This window comes from Bombyx mori, chromosome 1 (genome assembly GCF_030269925.1).
Source record: "Bombyx mori chromosome 1, ASM3026992v2".
NCBI classification, from domain to species: Eukaryota; Metazoa; Arthropoda; class Insecta; order Lepidoptera; family Bombycidae; genus Bombyx; species Bombyx mori.
The window spans coordinates 20,288,294-20,308,980 of NC_085107.1; the positions used below are offsets into that span (position 1 = coordinate 20,288,294).

The 20,687-nt window shown below is 39.1% G+C and overlaps 1 protein-coding gene across 2 annotated transcripts in view; it reads left to right on the forward strand.

The window, feature by feature from the left end:
• The window catches only part of Cycb (Cycle like factor b), a 96,168-nt gene that overhangs the window by 6,140 nt on the left and 69,341 nt on the right, over nt 1-20,687 (forward strand). Inside the window, exons 1-2 of one of the 2 annotated variants that reach the window (XM_062673307.1) lie at nt 7,630-7,646; nt 7,975-8,040. Coding sequence (XP_062529291.1) covers nt 8,018-8,040 — 23 coding nt within the window. The 5' untranslated portion in view covers nt 7,630-7,646; nt 7,975-8,017. 2 annotated transcript variants of the gene reach the window in all.

Sequence of the window (20,687 nt, forward strand, 5' to 3'; positions counted from 1 at the left end):
TGAAATATCAAAAATTGTTTACTTTTATAAAAAGTATAACTTTTTTGCATAGACCGGATGAGGGTCCCATTCTTTAAACCGGAAATTGTTCGATCATACGGCCACACGGACATAGAATCCTTCCGGTGGATTCAATCACGATTTTGCCGGATCGCCGCCGGGGCGCCTTGATATGCGAATAATGTAGACCTTCACGACGTTATAGATCTCTGAACAAACCCAGAAACACTTGAAATTCTTAGCGGAGCCCTAATTCGTCAAACACTTCATCCAAAAAAGATTTGACGGGAACGCGATATTGTTTCGCGGTAGAAATAGGCAGAGCGATGGCACCTACCTCTGAAATCTTACAAGACGCCCTACCTCCACTAATCACTCAAAGTATAATTACGGGGGGCTTAATTTTTATTACATTTTCTTTATTTCTTTATCGTGGAAATTGTTTATGATAAGTACGTCTTTCATTAGAAAAATTCGGGCGTCTTATGCTTTTGGGCCACGGCGATATATTCGGCCTATAAGTATTATGTTTATGAAAATATTGCACAAAAAAGAAATTATCTTCCTTTTCGTGTTCTTCATTTCTGAAGGCCGTGCCAAGTATGAATTTTCGTTCCATTTGGAATCAAACGCCTCAAGATGGAAAAATAATTACATATTCAAAAATACAACCTTCCTTCCCTAGGAATGGTAAATCGCGCTGTGACTTCCTCGTCGACTATGGCTGACAGAAATTGTTGATTAGTTCGTCTTTAATGTCAACAGACGCTACTCCTTTTCAGCATTGTCCAGTCTACTGTTTCATTTGTTTATTGAACCAAAAAAGCCTTTCTCCGCCGTAACAACGGCTGATGCGTTTTAATTTGAAGCGTAGCATAGTAAGTGGTACCACCGGTAGCGGATATCTGATGCAAATTGTCGTTTCGATCTCGTATCGCTAAGTTGGTAGCAGTAATAAAATTTGGTGCAGGCGGCCACCGTGTGTGGATTTCCGTAACCGGCTGTATATACTTACATATAATAAATAAATAAAATAGCTTTATATTCCACAATAATTAGATAGAGTTTAATTTATTTGGTATTTAATAATTATATTACTAAGCAACCATAATAAATCTACTACTCGTGCTATTTAATCTCCTTCTAATGTGGACCCCTCAGGGTAAAAGCCCCCAAAGAATTCCATTTTTCCCTATCTTTAGCAGTGGTCATCTAGTACTTCCTGCTTTGGATACAATTTCGTCCTGTCACCGGACACCCGGGCGACATCTACGTCTCACGTCCTGCGGTCCTTTCCATTTTGTGGTGTCAATTGTCCATTGATTGTCACGGTATCTTACTTACATGTATGTTTATAATAAATGGATATTTTTTAAAACACGATTAACGTAATGGCTATATGCATAAAATGTATCGGTCGCCACTAATCCGTTTGGTCGCACGGCGGTTCATTAACGAATCATTAAACTCGTTATCTCTGGCCTTAAAATGGCCCCAATCCTCCCTTAAAACGGAACAATGACTAGGGGTACATAAACACGAATTAATCTATAAAAAAATAAAGTTAAAAGAGTGTTTGATTGATTAGTCGTCCGTGACCGCGAAAACTATAAAGTAATCGAAACGAAGTCGTTTGAAGTCGTGGTGGCCTAAAAGATAAGACGTCCGGTGCATTCGTATGCAGAGATGCAACGGTGTTCGAATCCCCCAGACGAATACCAATTTTTCAAATGAAATACGTACTTAACAAATGTTCACGACTGAGTTCCACGATGAAGGAATAACATTGTGTAATAAAAATCAAACCCGCTAAATTGTAATGTGGGTAATTACTGAAGGTAAGATGTCTTGTAAGTTCACACGGGTAGGTACCACCACCCTGCCTATATCTGTCGTGAAGCATTAGTTTCGGTTTGAAGGGTATGGCAGTCGTTGCGCTATTATAAGTGAGATCTTATAACTTTTGTCTCAAGGTGGGTGGCAGCATTTACGTTGTAGATGTCTATGGGCTCCGGTAACCAATTAACTTCAGATAACTTCAGATGGGCCGTGAGCTCACCCAACGATCAAAGCAATAAAATAAAAATAAAACGTCCGAAATGATCCAATAACAATAATAAACGCAAGATTTAACCGTAACAGTAGTTTTGATTATATCAACCAACGACTAGAGAACGACGAACAACAATATTAGGTTTGATTGATGATGCATTATTGACACTGAACCTAGAATTTGGTATGCACTTATTCACACTACGAATGGTTCTAATGAACCGTTTATTTATAAATTAATATTTTATGGTGTATTTGAAGAAAAAGTACCTTGAAATTCAATACAGTAAATAATTAAAAGGCGTTTCAAAATAAGAAATTCCTCTTGTTTGTTTGTAATCAACAGAAACTTTAAAAATATATTAGGGATTGAAGCTGCCTTCTTTATCATCATCTATAATATTATATCATATTCATCGATAATACCTAGAACTACTGCATTCAGTGGTGCGTTTTCAGAGATCTTATTGGCTACGTACCTCCCCGCTCTGGAATTAACTTCCCCATACGGTGTTTCCTGAGCGCTATGAAATCTCGTTCGACGAGTATTGCAGAGTTCTTAGTTGTGAGTAGCTTCGTTCGAATGTGAACAGCGATTTTTATTAAATGATTTTTATTTAAATAATAATCATCTATATTTTATGTTATAATTTCAAATATCTTTTGGTTTTTGACAATTTAGGGATAAGATTTCTTAATGAACTTACATTAATTAAAAGTGCAATAATTAAACGAAATATTATATTTGATACAATAATTCTTGGATATTTTCTTCCTAAACACGTATAGTGTTGTTTCTAAACAGGGATATAGCTCAGACTCAATAAATAACTTTTAAAATGCACATCGATTTGTTTACAAATCTGTACATTCATTATATTTCACCAAGAATAATGTTTGTTACACCTTTCATATAAACACTTTTACAGGCCAAAGGTTCTAGTCGTATACTGTAGTCGATTTAAAGGCCCCAACCTAGGTCCTCTTCTGTGTTGGGACAAATGGAAGTATTTACTATTCCAATTTATATGTTAGTGGCAATGCAGCGTCCATTCTAGCCGATTACAATACCAAATATATTGAAATGAACGATTTCCGGATCGGAAGCGATTTATCTTCGTTATATTTAGTTAATGAAAATCTTTTTAGTAATCTTTTCTAGCAGATCACATTTTAATCGATTTCCAAGATCGAGCTAAGATAAGAGAGCTACGAGAGATGTGGAAGGAGTAAGTTCGTTCTAGAATTTGATCAAATTGCGCTGTCATATCAAAGGAAAACGCCCTCACGAGGTAATCAGCGTCGCGCCCTCTCTTAGGCTTACCGTAAATAACAATGTAAATAATAGATCTATAAACTAAAGTAAGATCTATAAAATTGCAATTATACTTTTTGAACGTATTGAAGTTTTATTTATTTTATTATGTATGTCAAATAAGACCTTCCTCTCCAAAACAAAATATTTTATATGATGTCCGTTTCAGTTACATACCAAACTACTAACTACTACTACACTAACCAGTTAAAACAAAAATAACGAGATTTAAAGTCTATTTTTATTATAATTTAGTTCCGAATTCTAAACGAAATTAATTTCATGAGTTCATATTTTTTCATCTATATCACCGCTGTTATTGTCATTTCATATTAATTCGAAATGTTGTTCAAACAGTGTAAAAGCGGCAAAATTCAAATTAAAGGTCACCAACTTCTTTACATAGATAATATGTATATTATTAACAAGATTCTAACCCCGAATCAATTTCACGTTACGTAGTTATTTTAGAATAAAACTGTAAACAATACAATTAGTTAGCGGTGTCGTACGTGCTGAGTATCGAAGTTGTGGCCCCTGGATTCGGAGACATGTACAACACTACGAACCTAGCCTCGAACGCGTTTAAACTAAACAAGCAAACCGAAACATCTTAAAAAATAATGCGAGCGTTACGTAATCTACGTAAGAAACTAAAAGCAGTACAACTGGTATTGAACCAGACAAACTGGATAACAGGTTTCAGCGCAACATAACCTACTTGCAATATTTACTAGACGTATAATATATTGACTACATAGTACACATAAGTGAGTAATGACTGAGATCCGACTGCACCTCTGTGTGTATCGCGAACTAGACGTACTATAGGTAGACTATGTATAACACTTGATTGGGTCTATTTCAGTAGCAGTCGTCCAGTAATTGACATTATCTTTCTTAGAATGAGAATTGTACAATTGCTTCATAGTAAGTAACGTCTCGGAAAGTTAGGACAGTGAAGTCTTCGGCCAATTCGGCTGATTACCAACCCGGTAGGCTGATTCTGACCCAGCGGAGTATCCCGGGATCGGCCGCCGTACCGCGGAGACTGGCGTCGTTGATTGTCGAGGATCGCATCGGAGGTCCGTCGGTAGGGCGTCTTCGGGGTGGCGTCGTACACTACACTACTGGTTGTAGTGTTGGCCGCGGGAACCCTCCTACTCTGTCCGGGTTCTGACCCCGGGCGGAGATCGGACGTCAGGTGAGAGAGTGTAAAGGTAGTGATTTGGTGGGTATGGCTCTAAAAACAACCTTGGGTCCGCTTTCTGCTCCCAACTTTTGCAGACCGACATTCCCACATACCCCGCATACCCCCTAGAAGGTGGACGTTTCTTGTGAGGTTCTGCCACTCCACGGAAAAAATAATAATGGTATCGGTAATAAGGTGCAGTTGAATCAACAAAACTACATTTCAGAGCAAATTGTTGATAGATAATTATAGTCACTTGGTTTATTTGTCTATGTAAGTACTCGCCGGAAATAGTTTAATAGACCCCCGGACGGTGGCATGGCTGAAAAAGTAGACCGTCCCATCTTTTAGTAAATATTTCCGGTAGTCGTTTGTCATGATAACTTCTTCCATAAGTGCAAAAACGAAACCTTTAGTTTCCTCAAAGAGGTTACTGAATATAAACCAGGCTACGGAAGTCTACATCAGACCCTGAGAGTGTCCGGTAAACTTTAGAACATAGAAAAATGGCTTTTCAAGACCGAATTATATTTATACCGAAGAACTTATTTCTAAGCGATTGCTTCATATCTGCATATAAAGTATTCAGCGCTTCGAAGATACCAGTGTACTTGTAGGTCTCCTATTCACAAATAGATTTGAGGACCACACCATGGTTAAGTTGTAAGCAATATAAATTCCCAACTTTACCATCCCTTCTCACTTATGAACCCACATTTATCAATCCCAAATTCCATCCCAATGGCTTTACTAAAATTTTCAGTTATTTTATGTAATGTCGTCAAGTCTGGTTTTTTGGAAGCAAATAATTTGAGTAAATTTGAATAAATAATGTGATATAAGCTGAGTTCTTCTGCGAAGTCGGAATGTACTTAAAGGATTAAGCACTAAACAAAATCACAAAGGGCTCAGACAGTTACTCTGAAAGATACTCCCCTTAATCCTTATTCAATTCGGGGCAGCAAAATAAGTCATCTGACCTAGTTAACCAAGAAACGTAGACAGAGGCACAGTCTTTGTGTGCTTGCGTGCTTGTGTGCTTTCTTAAATAAATCCAAGCCATATGATCATTTCTCTTACCCCGCCGAACTTGACGAGGAAGAGTCATGTTAATGAGATCCTGCCTTACATCTATTCGGAGTAGGTGGTAGGCAATCAAAGATGGCAAGCGAAGGCATGGCGGACAGCTCCTGCGGTACAAGGATGTCGTGAAACGACACATGAAGAGATGTGATATAGAGCCCTCTCAATGGAAGCGCTTGGCAGCACAGCGGCCAGAATGGCGCAGGATGGTGAACAGCAAAGTACGCGAGTTCGAGGATCAGCGTAAAGCTGACCTTGATTACAAACGCGACCAGTTGAAGGCCCGCCCATCTGCTGCCATAACCTATAATTATAAGAACGGCGTGCTTACGTGCCCTCAATGCGCAAGGAGCTTTGCCGAGAAGATAGGCTATATCAGCCATCTTCGAGCGCACGAGCGCCAAACCGACGGATAGGAGTCAAAGTGGTCGCCATGGCCGAAATCGGTCGGATGAATCATCATCAGGTAATCAAAAATGTGATTTTGAATTTTGATTCTCAGAGTGAATGTCAGTAGCTTATAGCTGGTTTTGGCGCGACATGATGCGACCTGATTGTATGTGTGTGTGTCTGTGTGTGTGTGTGTGTTTTTCCCCCATTTCTTGGCCATATGTATGTATGTTAACAAAATAGATGTCGGAGTTGTCAACGTTTCAATAAAATATGTTTATTGTACGATTTAATTCTGCATCTGATATCCTTTGACGATTGACATTTTGTATCTTTTAAAGAGCCCCTCGGATTAGTGTTTCCAGGGACTACGATTTCCCCTTTTATGGTTGACTCATTGTATAACCATATTTATCATAATTTATTTAGCTCGTTTTTTTTGGGAATCGGTATTTGTAAACCGTTGATTGTATGTATTCGCAATTTATGTGAAACTTTACTTTCGGTAAATTTTATGTTTATTTGCGGACATCGACAATTGCAGACAAACACCAATATAAAGATCATTTGTGCGGTGTTTTCGTCAAACCTCATCTATGGTTCAGCCGATGTCCACGTCTGACGATGAGCACTATTGATCGTGTGGTTCCCTGCCAATTGAAGCGAAAATACAACATTTCTAATTCTTACACTCAAGTTCAGTTAATATAAATAATGAATTAGTGCGGCTTCTATGAAATCGCTCAAAACTCATTTGATTCGTTTCAAAGTTTGTGCAGTTGTAGTTGGCGCTTGTGGGAACATTCCAAACACTATAACGAAAACGTACCACCGGTGGAGCCTAGCCTAGCATGTCGACTGTACACTATTTCATTTACTTGCATATAACATACTTGAACTTGTTATTATGAATCAATTACGTTATACTTGGCTAAAATGATTAAACAAAGTAAATCAGAAAAGTAATCAAATTATACGCATAAAAAACGAGCGTAAAAACTCATATCTGATACTGAAATCATAACAACATCCTAGAATAGAACACACTCGTAGAGTATAACTTTATGTTCACCACTGATGCACGTCGGCAGTGTTGGGGACTAAAGCGAGACGCCGACTGTCGCTGAGGGCTCCCGAAATTTCGTTGGAAGAAGGACATTTCATAGCGCTCAGGAAACACCGGGGAGCGGAACTTCTTCAAGAGCCCGATGGTACATGGCACCTATGGAATACTGTGTACTGTGCACTGTGAGTAAGCGCAGCTCCGGAAATGACGACGGCGGCGTTGTCTTAAACAATACATCAGAGCACTTCGCTTGGAACATAGGGTATAAAACACAGAGAACCCAAGTTCTCCCTATACTCACACTCGAAATCTCCTAACGGTCATATAAATATAACACCGCCTCACTGAGTATTCCTATTCTCATTCTGCGTGTTCTTTTATATTTAGTTGAATCACGCTTCGTAGTACGTACTTAACTAACAAATAAGAACAAACGTGTTTCAATATTAAATTAAAACCTTTTTTTAGATGGGCAGGCTTCGTAGATGGGCAGGCCACCTCGTTTTCACCACCACGCGAAATGTGGTGAAACCTCAATGTGGACGTCGGTATCTTTGTTTCCGTAATTTGGTTATTTGGTATATTTAGTGGAATATTTAGTGAAAAACAGCTTTCTTCACTAGCCGGTAATCAATGGACATCAAGGCCTAACGGCAATAATATGCCTTTATACGAACTAAGTTTAAAGAGAGCATTCCACGGTAAGCACGGTTGTGCCTTGTAATTCTGATATCTATCGCGGCGTATTTACATTAGATCGGTTGGACTTGCGCTATTGTCACTTTAATTTTCCAAGACATTTCAGTAGCAATCGATTTTCTTCCAAACAACTAGCTATTTGCTATTTTATGGTTTGAGTTGTGACTCTGTTTGCAGGTAGTTTTACGGCCGGCCGCCACCATCGAGGCCGGCAAAGGTCATGACGAGGTTCCTTTCTACAAGGTACATAGCTTATAAGATGATTAGCAGCACCAATCCGACCGGGTACACGGGACCCTAGTTGAATCGCTCTCGCGACTGTAGGCAGACGAGCATATGGCAAACCTGATGGCAAGTGGTTACCGTCACTCATGGACACCAACAATGCCAGGGGCAGAGCTAACCGCTGAGTGCTCTCCGAAAGCTTCGTTTAAATTAAAGTATATATCATAGCGCTCGAGAAACACCGTGGAGGGAGTTCATTCCAAAGCCGGATCGTACGTGGCAGAAAAGATCTCTAGAAACGCATTGTGGATGAACGCCGCAGTTTCAGGTAGTACAGATGAACTTTACTTTAACGACGAGCGGTGCGATGATAAAAATGAGATGATAAGATCATCTCAAATAAATCCTCACAGCATTCATAGGAAAACGTACAATACAAAACTGACAGAGAACCGAAGTCCCCCCGTAGACTCAGAGGTTCCAAACGATCGGTGAGAATAGGATTATCGATAATCCGGACGGACCTCGTTTGTATGGAGTCAAATAGATATAGCTGGTATTAGGGAGCCCTGGCCATTGAGTGGGAGCAGTGCTTCATACGAGGCCGAATTGTGCAAATAATTGTACATCGCTCGAAACGTCGACCGAAAGAATTCCAATACTTGTGTAAGGTTGCAGGGATACTCCTTCGAATTGTGACGCCAAGGCAAATAGGGCCTTCGTTCTCCGCGAACACTTGTGTCTTGAATGGGTTGAAATGAACTAAATTCAATTCCTGCCCGAAAGAGCTCTTTATTTTAGAAACAAGCTCTGAGAGAGACCCTCATAGAAGATATTTCGCTTATCACTAAACTTTGTGGAACGCCATCGTAATGGTGATGAAGTTGGGGCGTCCGCAGTCACGATTCACCCAGTTCCCGAGGACCGGACGAACTTAACAATCTGGTCGAAGAATCGGCCTCTTGCTGAATCCTGTCTCCAGTACGGACTGCCGAGATTGGGCCTTCATCGCTCCGTTATACAATTCTATTAAGGCTTCGACTTGATGTTTCAAGGTGGGTGGCGGCATTCACGTTGTGATGTCTATTAGTTCTGTTAGCAGCATTACGCGTAATGGACCGTGAGCTCGTTCACCCATCTAAGCAATAAAAAAGAATTGAAATAACTAACCAACATATCATTTGTTAAAATGGATAGGAGTCTACATATTAGTAGTATCCATGAACTTCGGTAACCGTTGAACGCCCTTTGGTCAGCATGCTCTACCAACAAGGACATAATTTTAAACTGTAACAACCAAAATTGAAGTCAGTTAATAACAAAGTTACATTATAGCGCTATCGATACGACGTCACACTGAAAATCCGTGCCAAATGGAGAATACTATGACATTTTACAAACAAATTAATAATTCTGTATGCGGTCTGCGTTTCTCATGAGAATGATACACGGCCATGAAACTTGATCTAATAAGCATTGCGGATTTCAAGAACATAAGCTAAAAGTAGAAACAGCTCAGTACACAATTACGAGACGGGTGATATTCTCTCGTTGTCATAACTACGGGTGTGAAGTTATCAAATTAACACACGGATTTTCCAACGAAAAGTCACCCTATACGAGTATTTACATCAATTTAGTTAAAAGCATTGTTATTTTTACAATTAGGTATGAGTCCACCCCGTCGGCAGCTGAAATGCTCCAGCTTCTTACCTGCTAAGAGCACTTTGCAAGCTCATGAGAGTTGCTACTGCTGCGCCGGTCTGTTTATTTCTGGCGCATGTACACTTCATTCAAATGTTCTAAGGGCCGGTCGCCAATGCTTATAGACAACCGCAAATTGTATACAGACACCCACCTTGAGTCATGAGTAATCACATACTACTTTTTTCCTCTAATTAAAGCCCTAAGTTATGTTTTTTTAAGCTAGTATATAAATAAATAACGAGCACTGTAGGCATCATTCGTGAACGTGGTGCTATGATTAATCTTTTAAACATTTTAAAATAAATTATTACCTGCTCCAGGAGCGATCACCAAAATTGTATACGCATACATTCACACGTCTACAGCGTTTTACCTTTTAGATTAGATCTCAAATCTTTCGTACAACTTGTCTAGAACATGCACAGCTCATCACAGCTGTTCACGAAGTCTTGTTTTTCGTTAATCTAAAGCCCTATGAAACAATTTTATCTTCGGTATCTTTAGATGGTGGTGCCGTTATTTGCATGAGAAATTTTGTAAGTGGCACAAATCGCCAATAGCGGCGGGTGGTGAGCCTTGCGCCGACAGTTTGGACGTAGGCAATGACAAACGGGACCCCTACCAATGTCATTATTTCGGAAAGAATTGAACACCATTATTCTATTATTTAATTACATGAAAAATTTCAACACATGACTGATTACAGATTTTTTCAATTTAAGTAAGTTAATTTTATTTATGTTTCCGAAAGAGCAGCAACCAGTAAAGCGGAAATATTAATTTCAATCTATGTCGGTTGAATTTACTATTAGAGAATGTAACGGAACGAAAATAATTTTACAGTATCTCATTATAAAATCCCGTCATAACAATTAATGAACTTGGCAACGAGTGCTAAATGTTGCCCACTCGCAATAGATCGGACACATATAAACATAATTATAAACGTTCCATTTCAAATAAAAGCCATGTGTGTTAACGGAACATTTGGTAGGAGCCAAAAATCGAGGGTGCGGTGCCTCCCGGCTGACGGGACGTCGACGACACGCAACAGGTTTTGTTTATTTGTACAAATGTTGACAACTTTATACTGGAATATTGTTACTAGCCACATACCTATGAAGTTGTCGTTTTACAATACTAGCCATTTAAAACCTAATCTATGCACGGTTTCTGGCAAGAAGGTTTGAATGCAGATTAATGTATTTTAATAACATAGAATTATATTTTCAAATTCACTCATTTCGGAAGCGTTCAAGTCAATACAGAATCATGCGTTCCATAAACACTAATCAGTTTAGTTTTCCCTGCACGTGTATCTTTTTGATATTGATTTTTTTTTTTATCGTTTCCATATTGATGCACAAACGGCTAACAACATTAATGTAGTGTACGGAGTGAACAATAAAAACGAACGCACGATTCTTTATTGACTTGAACGCTTCCGAAATGGATATTTTTATTTAAATAATAAACCCCATGGTCACCAAAGAACTAAACTCTACGAGAACAAATTAAAGCTGATAATAGAAGCAGACGATACACAGTCTATCGCTGAGTTAGCTTTCAATGTTGACATCAAAACCAATTTGGGTCAATTTGCGTCAAATCAGTAAGGAGAAAAACTTGATGCTGGGTGCCATACGGTCGGCAACGCCATGAGCGCGCTATGTTATGCCTTGTGTTGCTTAACTGACACAAAAACGAAGGGATTTAGAACCAGATAGTCACTTGTAATAAAAATATCATTTTAGACCCGGTTCAACCTATGCAAAGACATCAAATCAAAATTTACCTAGGGATGCTGGAGTCATGGTCCAGGCGCTTGGCCGATCCTTCGGCTGGTCGCAGGACCGTCGAGGCGATTCGCCAGGTCCTTTTGGATTGGGTGAATCGTGACAGAGGACGCCTCAGTTTCCAGCACACGAAGATGCTTACTGGGCATGGTTACTTCGGTTTGTTCGGGTGATGGAAGGCCGGTTATCCTCGGCTCACGCTGGTTCTGACTCAGCGGGGTATTCCGTAAGATAACCCACTCTAACTCTTCAAGTAAGTTAAAAGATATGGTCGTTGTTTGGTGGTGTAGTGCCGCTATAATTTATCACAGCTTCTTAGCAAATGGCACCAGCCCTACTCTGGATATGTACTGTACGGAACTGGACACCACAACGGAGAAGCTCGCGAAACTGGCCAGCTTTTGCTAATTACTCGGCCTCGCTGCTCCTACACGACAACGCTAAACAATCTGAAACGGCTAAACAAACGGTCTCTAAGCTACAAGAGACCGCTTGTTGTATCGTATAAGTGCCGACAGGCTTCTTCTTTTCCCAAATTTTGGACTTCTTGGCAGGGAATAATTTCAATACTCGAGAGGCAGTACAAAATGGCTCTGATGAGTTTGTTGACTCTTGCACATCTACCTGACTTCTTCAAGAAAGGCATTGAAAAATTCCTAATGCGCTGGTAGAGATGCGGCGATATCATGGGTGTATATTTCGATTGTTAGAAATAAATAAATATTTAGCTTGTAAACTAAACAGCAGTTTTGTTATTAAATACCTAATATATTACTATTACGAAGATAACGTGTATTGTGCTTAATATTGGTTTGTAATTACATCATTCATAATAAGTTCCGCGGTTTTCAGAAAATGGTTTATTTTAACGCAAACTCTTGGACATAGGAACCATTTCTATTTATAATGCTTTCGTATACCGGATTTAATCATAAAAGTACTTGAGCGACTTAGAAAAAAAAATAGCAGCATCATGGCTACATAAAACAACAACGCACGTCTAAAGTAGAGTTGACGGGGCGCGGTATGATCATGTTTGCTTACAGTTCGAGGGTTTGCGTAGTTACGTTTCTAAGGAGCTATCCAATTATGTTTGTCCGACACCCAATCAAACATAAATATAGAAACGATCCACTGGGATCCTTGTTCTGTCCGGATGTTTAGCAATAGTTAGCAACTTTAATGGCTTCGGGCAAAGGACCTGGCCCTCAAACGAAGTTATGGCAACAGGCAATCTTAATTGCGTAGAACGAACACTTACTTATTCCAATTTTGAAATGAGGGAATTGACTTAAACATAAATTTCACATATTGTGAAATGCTTCAATTGTAGGAACAGTAAGTGTTTACAATTTAAACGAGCCCTTTGCCACTTAGGTAAGCCATGCAGTGAAATGAGTTATTTTAATGTTCCAAAATAAACGTAGCAAAGGAACATTAGAGATAAATAAAATGTGCTAAAGCAACTACCGATGAGTCTGGGAAGTCTAAATGAAATATTGCTGTAAATATACCTAGTATTGCCATAAATACTGAGACAAAGGAAAAAAAAAATCTATTGCAAATACCATTTATTACTTTTACAGTGTGTTAGTTTAATACATAAATATAAAACAATTTAAAGTATAAAAAGCTTATTCGAAGTGGTCATTGGCTGCAATACAGCCCTTTAAACGTTGAGGCCAGTTATCAATAGAAGCACGCACTCTTTCCATGGGAAAAAATTTCACTCCCAATCGTACGGATTGTTTTAGGGACTCCAGATTATCATGGCGCTTAGAGCAAGCCGTACTCTCTAAAACTGACCATAAATCATAATCCAGCGGATTAAGATCGGGACTAGACGACGGCCAGTCTTCAGCTCTGATGAAGTCCGAAACGTTCGTTTCCAACCAAGACTGCGTAGACCGAGCTTAATGACCTGGCGCCGAGTCTTGCTGGAAGGACCATTCTTGATTATTGAACATGGTGTTGTTAAGAAGGGGCTTCACTACCTTCTCAAGAATAGTATCTTGATACACTTGAGCCGATGTTTTGATACCTTTTTCACAAAAGTATGGCTCAGTCACTCCTTCATAGCTAATACCCCACCAAACCATCACTGAAGTCGGATAGTGCCCACGTTGCACTCTGTCGACTAATTGGGAAGCTTCCTTAGAGCTTTGAGCATAAATACGGTCATTTTGTTTGTTAAAATGTTGCACAATTGTAAAAATTTTCTCATCCGTAAACAAAAATTTTCTATGACCTCCCTTTGCGTACCGCTTCGGTAGTTGTTTCGATTTTACCACCCTAATCTCTTTTAAATTATCAGTTAAGAAATGACCAGTACGTTTCTTATAGGCTGCAAGTCCTAAGTCATCTTTTAAAATACGCGACATGGTTCTAGGTGCTATCTTCATCTCCCGAGATAAAATCTTTTGCTTCCGGACAGGATTTCTTCGAATTCTTTCCCTTACTGCTTTGACCACCTTTTTTACGAACACTACGTGGACGGCCAAATATTTTTCTGTCACAAACAGAGGAGGTCTCATTGCATCTATTAATAGCCCGGTACACAAACATTTTAATAATACCAAGCGTATGGAGAGTTTTAAAAATTGTATTTGGCTCCATACCTACTTTGTGTAAAGCAATCATAGCGATTCGGTTCACTTTATCACCCCACTCCATTTTAATATCGCAAAATATTGTACAATGTATTGGCGCCAAAATGAGAAAACGCAATGAGCAATCATATAAAAATGACAGATTCCAAATTCAAATGTAATATTTTGTTTATTTTTAATTGTAACAGTATTTATGGCCAGACTAAGTATTTCCAAACAAAAATACGTTAGTTAGGTAGTTCATAGTACATTTATCTCAACGCGCCTTGTGCATATTCACGGCGAATGCTCAGTAAACAATAGACAGCGACCTAGCTCCATCACAACAACACTCAATTCTCCATCTCCATGAGTAATGCGATTTTCCAATTAGTTCTGCACACGGAAAAATACGTTAACGATGTTTCAGTTTTATCCGAATACAATAGAACAGGAGCAGTGTTATTAAATCATTACGTCGGAAAAACGTAGGTATGCCGGTGTCCAATGTCCGGATCTAGTATCTGGCGACAAATTGCTTTTTACCTCGGACATTCTGTTCAGGAAACAACCAAGTAATTGCAGGTGTGTAATAACAACCAAGTACCATCGAACCCTGCGCGCTTACGAAAATAAATTACATATTTATTATTTTTATTGATTATGTAACCTTGGGTTTGTTTTCTTCAGTGTAATGTAACCAGGCCAGAGAAACTAACATGAACGAACAGCTGTTAATAATAAAGACTTACTACTGTTTTAATTTACGGCAGTAATACCTAGTAAGCACAGTAAACTCCGGTATCTACTCATGGTTTTTATTAAACTTATCTTGTTTTTACTATTTTTTTTATTTTGAGTACTGGTTGTACAATGAAATCAAGGGTAAATATACGAATAAAGGGTCATTCACGGAGATTTTCGTCTCATGTTGCGTTAACCAGTTCTTTTATTTACTCATGACGTTAATAATAATGTCATGTAAATCGGGTGGTCGTATTGTTAGAATATGTTTATTAATATCAAAATATGAATAGTTTCATTCATACTAACGTCTTCTAGTGATTAAAATATGTACTGGGATACCATAGTTAACAAACAATAAAGTGATTCTTTCTCAACCGTCATCTCATTCGTTTTATTACGTATCGCTAATAACGATCTTTTCCAGATAACTGATATAGTGATACCACCCGTGAGCAAATCCTCAATATCAGGCAGCTTATCGAGAGGTCATATGAGTTCGGCACCCCGATGGTCATGTGTTTTATTGACTACAGTAAAGCCTTTGATTGCGTCAAATGGGATCACCTGTGGAAAATACTAACAGATTTGGGAGTACTGCAACATTTGGTTCTACTGCTACATAACCTGTACATTAATAACCAGGGAATCATTAGAGTGGAGGAAACAGTCTCTACCCCCTTTAAATTTAGAAAGGGCGTAAGGCAAGGCCGCATATTATCTCCAGTCCTTTTTAATATCTATGGAGAGTATATCATGAGACGGACTTGTGAAGGCTGGGATGGTGGAGTTACCATTGGTGGAGTTAAATTGACCAACCTACGATACGCCGACGACACCACTCTCCTTGCGGCTAATGAAAGCGAGATGACTGCTCTCATGAGCAAGCTTGAAAAAATTAGCCTCGAACTTGGTCTTGCCATCAACCGATCCAAAACGAAAGTGATGATAATAGACCGCATGAACAAACTAGAGCACACCGGGTCACTGCATCTTGAAACAACAGAAATCCATGATCGCGAATACTGGATCGTGCGAGCCTGAGATTCGAAGACGGGATAGCAAAAAGTGCCATATCTCAGCTTGATAGCATCTGGTCCGATAGAAACATCTCCATAAAAACCAAGCGTAAACTTGTAACAAGTCTTGTGTCTTCTATTTTTTTATATGGGGCGGAGACATGGACTCTGAAGAAGGCTGATCGAAGTCGGATCGATGCGTTTGAGATATGGTGCTGGAGGAAAATGCTGCGGATTCCCTGGACGGCGCATCGGACAAACGCATCAATCCTGGAAGAACTAGGCGTCTCCTCAAGACTCTCCACCACTTGTTTACGTAGGATTTTAGAGTTTTTCGGCCACGTTGCGAGGAAAAAAGGTGACAATCTCGAAAAACTTCTCATCACCAGCAAAGTGGAAGGAAAGAGGCTTAGGGGGCGTAGTCCCATGCGTTGGTCCGATCAGATTAAGACGACTTTGGAATCCAGCATCAATGTCGCTATCCACTGCGCGGAGGACAGGAGTGAATGGAGGAACATAGTCCTAACAAAAGTGCTCCGTAAAGGTCACGACCCTCAGCACTGAGGAATACGAAGCACGGAGGAGTAGTGATATAAAAATGAAGACTAGAGAAAAGCCCTTACAGTCATGTCATGCATCTCGGTGCGTTTTGCAGATAGGTATCGTATGAATTCCTTCAAATTAAATCATCAATGTTCCTAAATTTCCCAGTAGCAGTGCAAAAAATGTTTTCAAACACTAATTATGATTACAAAATAGTATTTTCGGGTATGCGGCATAGACTACAGTTTAATGCTTGTCATTCATCATCATTCACACCACCCGCCACCACGCTCTGCGTAAAGTTCGTTTTTGGTAACATTGCAGTTACCCGTAGGTCCATGTCTGATCCGAGATGCTCCGGAATGAACTAATCTCGATATTTACGACGCGCTTTGACATGTCCATTGTTTTCGGTCTACTATATTGTTTGTATCCATCGACAGCATCACATTAAAAATTAACTATTGATTCGCTTCTTGACGAGTTTCAGATCATTTTTGTATATCGGCATAAGTAATAAAATTAGCAACTGAAATTTTCGTCTGAATTGATGGCGCAGAAATTATGTTTATAAAACCCACGACTCTCGACCTGACAGGATCGTAGGTTGGATTGCCGCATGGGGCAAACATTTCATTTCACATCCATTGCTCGTTTAGATATACATATTAGGGGTTATGAAATTGCCAATTTGTATTGAAAAAAAAAAAAATTGTTTCTTTTTTTCATTTAACATATTTATTTAATCAAAACTAGATGATAGATAATTTTTTGATAAATTGTGTTTTTTAGAAATTATATTTAAATACGAATTAGATGTCGGGAAGAGTCATAAAGTTGATTATCGATAAAGTTGATTATTGGAAACACGAATAAAACAACATTTTCTGAAAATGAATCCTAGCTAGATCGATTTATCGCCCCCGAAATCGGCTGTATACTAAATTTTATAAAAATCGTTGGAGCCATTTCCCAGATTCAGATTATATATGTACAGTGGTACTTTCAAGAATTGCTCTTTTAAAGGTATAAGATATCTACCATTATTATCTATACGTTGTTGCCATCTAATAGGAAAGTCATTTATGCCTTTGCGATATAACTCTGATGATCTAGATTCTACAAACTGTATGAAAGCATTTTGTACTGCCTCCTGGGAAGAAAACTTTTTATCACGTAGAACATTGTCCAAATCACGAAAAAAATGGCAGTCCGTTGGAGCAGGGTCTGGCGAATACGGAGGGTGACGAATTCTCGTGTTGTATGAGGTCTCGCGTTATCATGGAGCAATAATGGTGAAGATCGATTCATGAGTCGGGACTGTTTCACTGCAAGTTCTGCTATCATTGTTCGTAGTTCGGCGCAGTAGATATCTGCCGTTATTGCTTGACCAGATCGGAGAAAACTATAGTGAATAACACCATGCCGAGACCACCAAACAGTTACCATTGCCTTTTTATTGATAAGCTTTGCTTTAGGACACTGTTGCGGCGCTTGACCTGGGGTCACCCATTGCAATTTTTGCTTATAGTTATCGTAAAGAATCCTCTTTACATCACATGTCACAATTCGATCCAATATTCCTTCATTTCTGTATCGATTCAACAAGACAACACAAGTTTCAACACTCGTTTCTTTCTGCAGATCAGTCAAATCATGAGGCACCCATTTTTCATATTTTTTATTTCATTGATTTGACGCATATGAGTCAATAGTTTGGCTCGGATCGGCTTCGACCATCTCTTTCAATTCATTGTTATTTTACATGTGTGGGCGGTCTTCCACGTGGTTCGTTCTTCAAATCCAAATTTCTATCACTAAAGCGTTAAACCAAAATCGCACGGTGCGTTCATTAGCAGTCCCCTCTCCAAACGCAACATTGGTACTGCGTGCTGTTTCTGCAGCGTTAGTTCCGCGTCGGAACTCGCATTCAAAAATCACTCGAATTTTCGACGTATCCATCTTTCTTGTCTAAGCTGAATAATAAAAAACTACTGAAAGTCGATAAACGAATGTTACACATTTTTTAAAAGAAGAACCTCATAGGTACCTTTTCAAAAAAGTTTCCCTCAGAAATCTCAAACCATGAAGGGTTTATGTCAACTTGAAGTACCTATTACAATAGAACGGCAATTTCATACTTTAACACCTATTATAAGAATATAAATGAATATTTTTTTCTAATCTGTCGGATCGGATAATTGAAAAATCAGCCCTTAGATGAAAGAAAGTTAAACAAATTGAGATTCGATTTCCTAATGTCGGTGTCTGGGTGGAAGTCTGAGCGACTAGTTCCGAACGACAATTTAGCGACGTTGCTTCCCCGCGCCGGAAATCGCGCACAACGTCTGTCTCATTGGAGCGTCAACTTTCGTAGTCTTCGAAAGTGTCGATTGATTTTAAAAGACCGTACCCTATAATTTAATGTATTAAAAATATTCGTGTAATATGTAAAAAAAATTACATACTTGGTGCCGCACCGTGGAGAGCGAGATGAGGACTGCCGGCAAGACCTGGAGTGATATGAAGGAGCAAGCGCAAGACAGGGTCAAGTGGAGACAACTTCTAAGGGCCGTATGTACCAGTGGGATAAAAACATTCTGTAAAAACTGTTGGGAGGCTAGTCTGTTCTTCCGTGGCCGTGATGAATTGTAATCATGCCGTAGTTCGGTCATTGTATATTCAAAGTGAGTTGCCGCATTTTTGAAATGTTATCGATGGGATTCGAACTGAACCTGAGACGACGGCGAACTCTGGAGCTATCATCTGCGCCTCAATAAAAAGCCTAGCCGATTTGGAAGACAAAGAAAATATGGAAAATGATTTATAATTTTTTTTCAAGGAAGGGTACGTTAGCGGAGTCTCGTGACCAAAACTTTTCTTCCTTGTTTTGGTCACGTGTTTCGAACATGAGCGAATGTTTACTCACAAATCCCTTTTTTTGCTATTTCCCGCGAAGTCTTACCGATGCCAGAAACATGGGACACGCTCAAGTTTTGTAATTTGTTTTATTGCTTTAGACGGTCTGATGAGCTCACGATCCATTGGGTGTTAAGTTAACGGAAGCTAAAAAAGTGGATTCGGCCGCCCAGCTTGTAACATTGTGTTTTACCTTAATTAAATAGTATAATATTATAGATACATAGCGATTATTTATTATTCGAAGGTATAATGGTTTTACGCCACGCCAGCCGTACTGTGTACTTAGTGCTAGTTTCTTAATGTTCTCGATAGTGTAAAAGTTAACTAAGATTTGTATGGAGTTGAAACGTCTGCTTACGTTTGCCGCTAAGGGCGCTGTTCCAACTCCATACAAATTTGTGTTAGCTTTTACGCTATAGAGAACGTTAAAAAACTCGCACTAAACACACTGACCTATTATAATAATAAGTACCTACCATGTACCGAGTGTAGGGGGGGCATTCTCGAAGCGGTGAGAGCACAGTGTAAAAACTTCATTTTGAAACTCACACTGTAAGAATCGGTCATGTTCTTAATTCCTTACAATATCTTTTACCTAGAACTATGTATCGATGCGGAGTATGAATTTATAAATTAAGACTATCTATTACATCCGACTTCGAACCCTAACTGTAACTACGCACGTGAGCGTCCCAGGATTAGCGTTGCTATGGGGTTGATTTCATTCCACGAATTATTCACAATGTAATCAGATGTTTTCTTTTTTTATTGTATATTCCTTTGTTACTTATTTTTATTGTCGCTGTTTTTTTTTATTTTTTTATTGCTTAGATGGTGTTAAGTGGTTACTAGAGCACATAAACATCCACAACGTATATGCGCCACCCACCTTGAGATATAAGTTGTAAGGTTTCAAGTATAGTTACAACGGCTGCCCGACCCTTCAAACCGGAACGCATTACTGCTTCACGGCAGAAATAGGCAGGGTGGTGGTGCCTACCCATGCGGACTCACAAAAGATCTTACCACTAGTAATTACGCAAATTATAATTTTGCGGGTTTTAATTTTTATTACACGATGTTATTCCTTCACCGTGGAAGGCAATCGTGAACATTTGTTAGGTACGTATTTCATTAAAAAAATTGGTAACCGCCTGCGGGATTCGAACACCATTGCATCGCTAGATACGAAATACGAATGCACCGAACGTCCTATCTTTTAGGCCACGACGACTTATTATTAAGATTGAATAGACTTGAAATAAGGAACTTCAGAATTGTGAAAGTAATGGCCTAATTTACACCAATAATGTTCATAATCTTTGTTTGAATAGCTTCTTCACGAT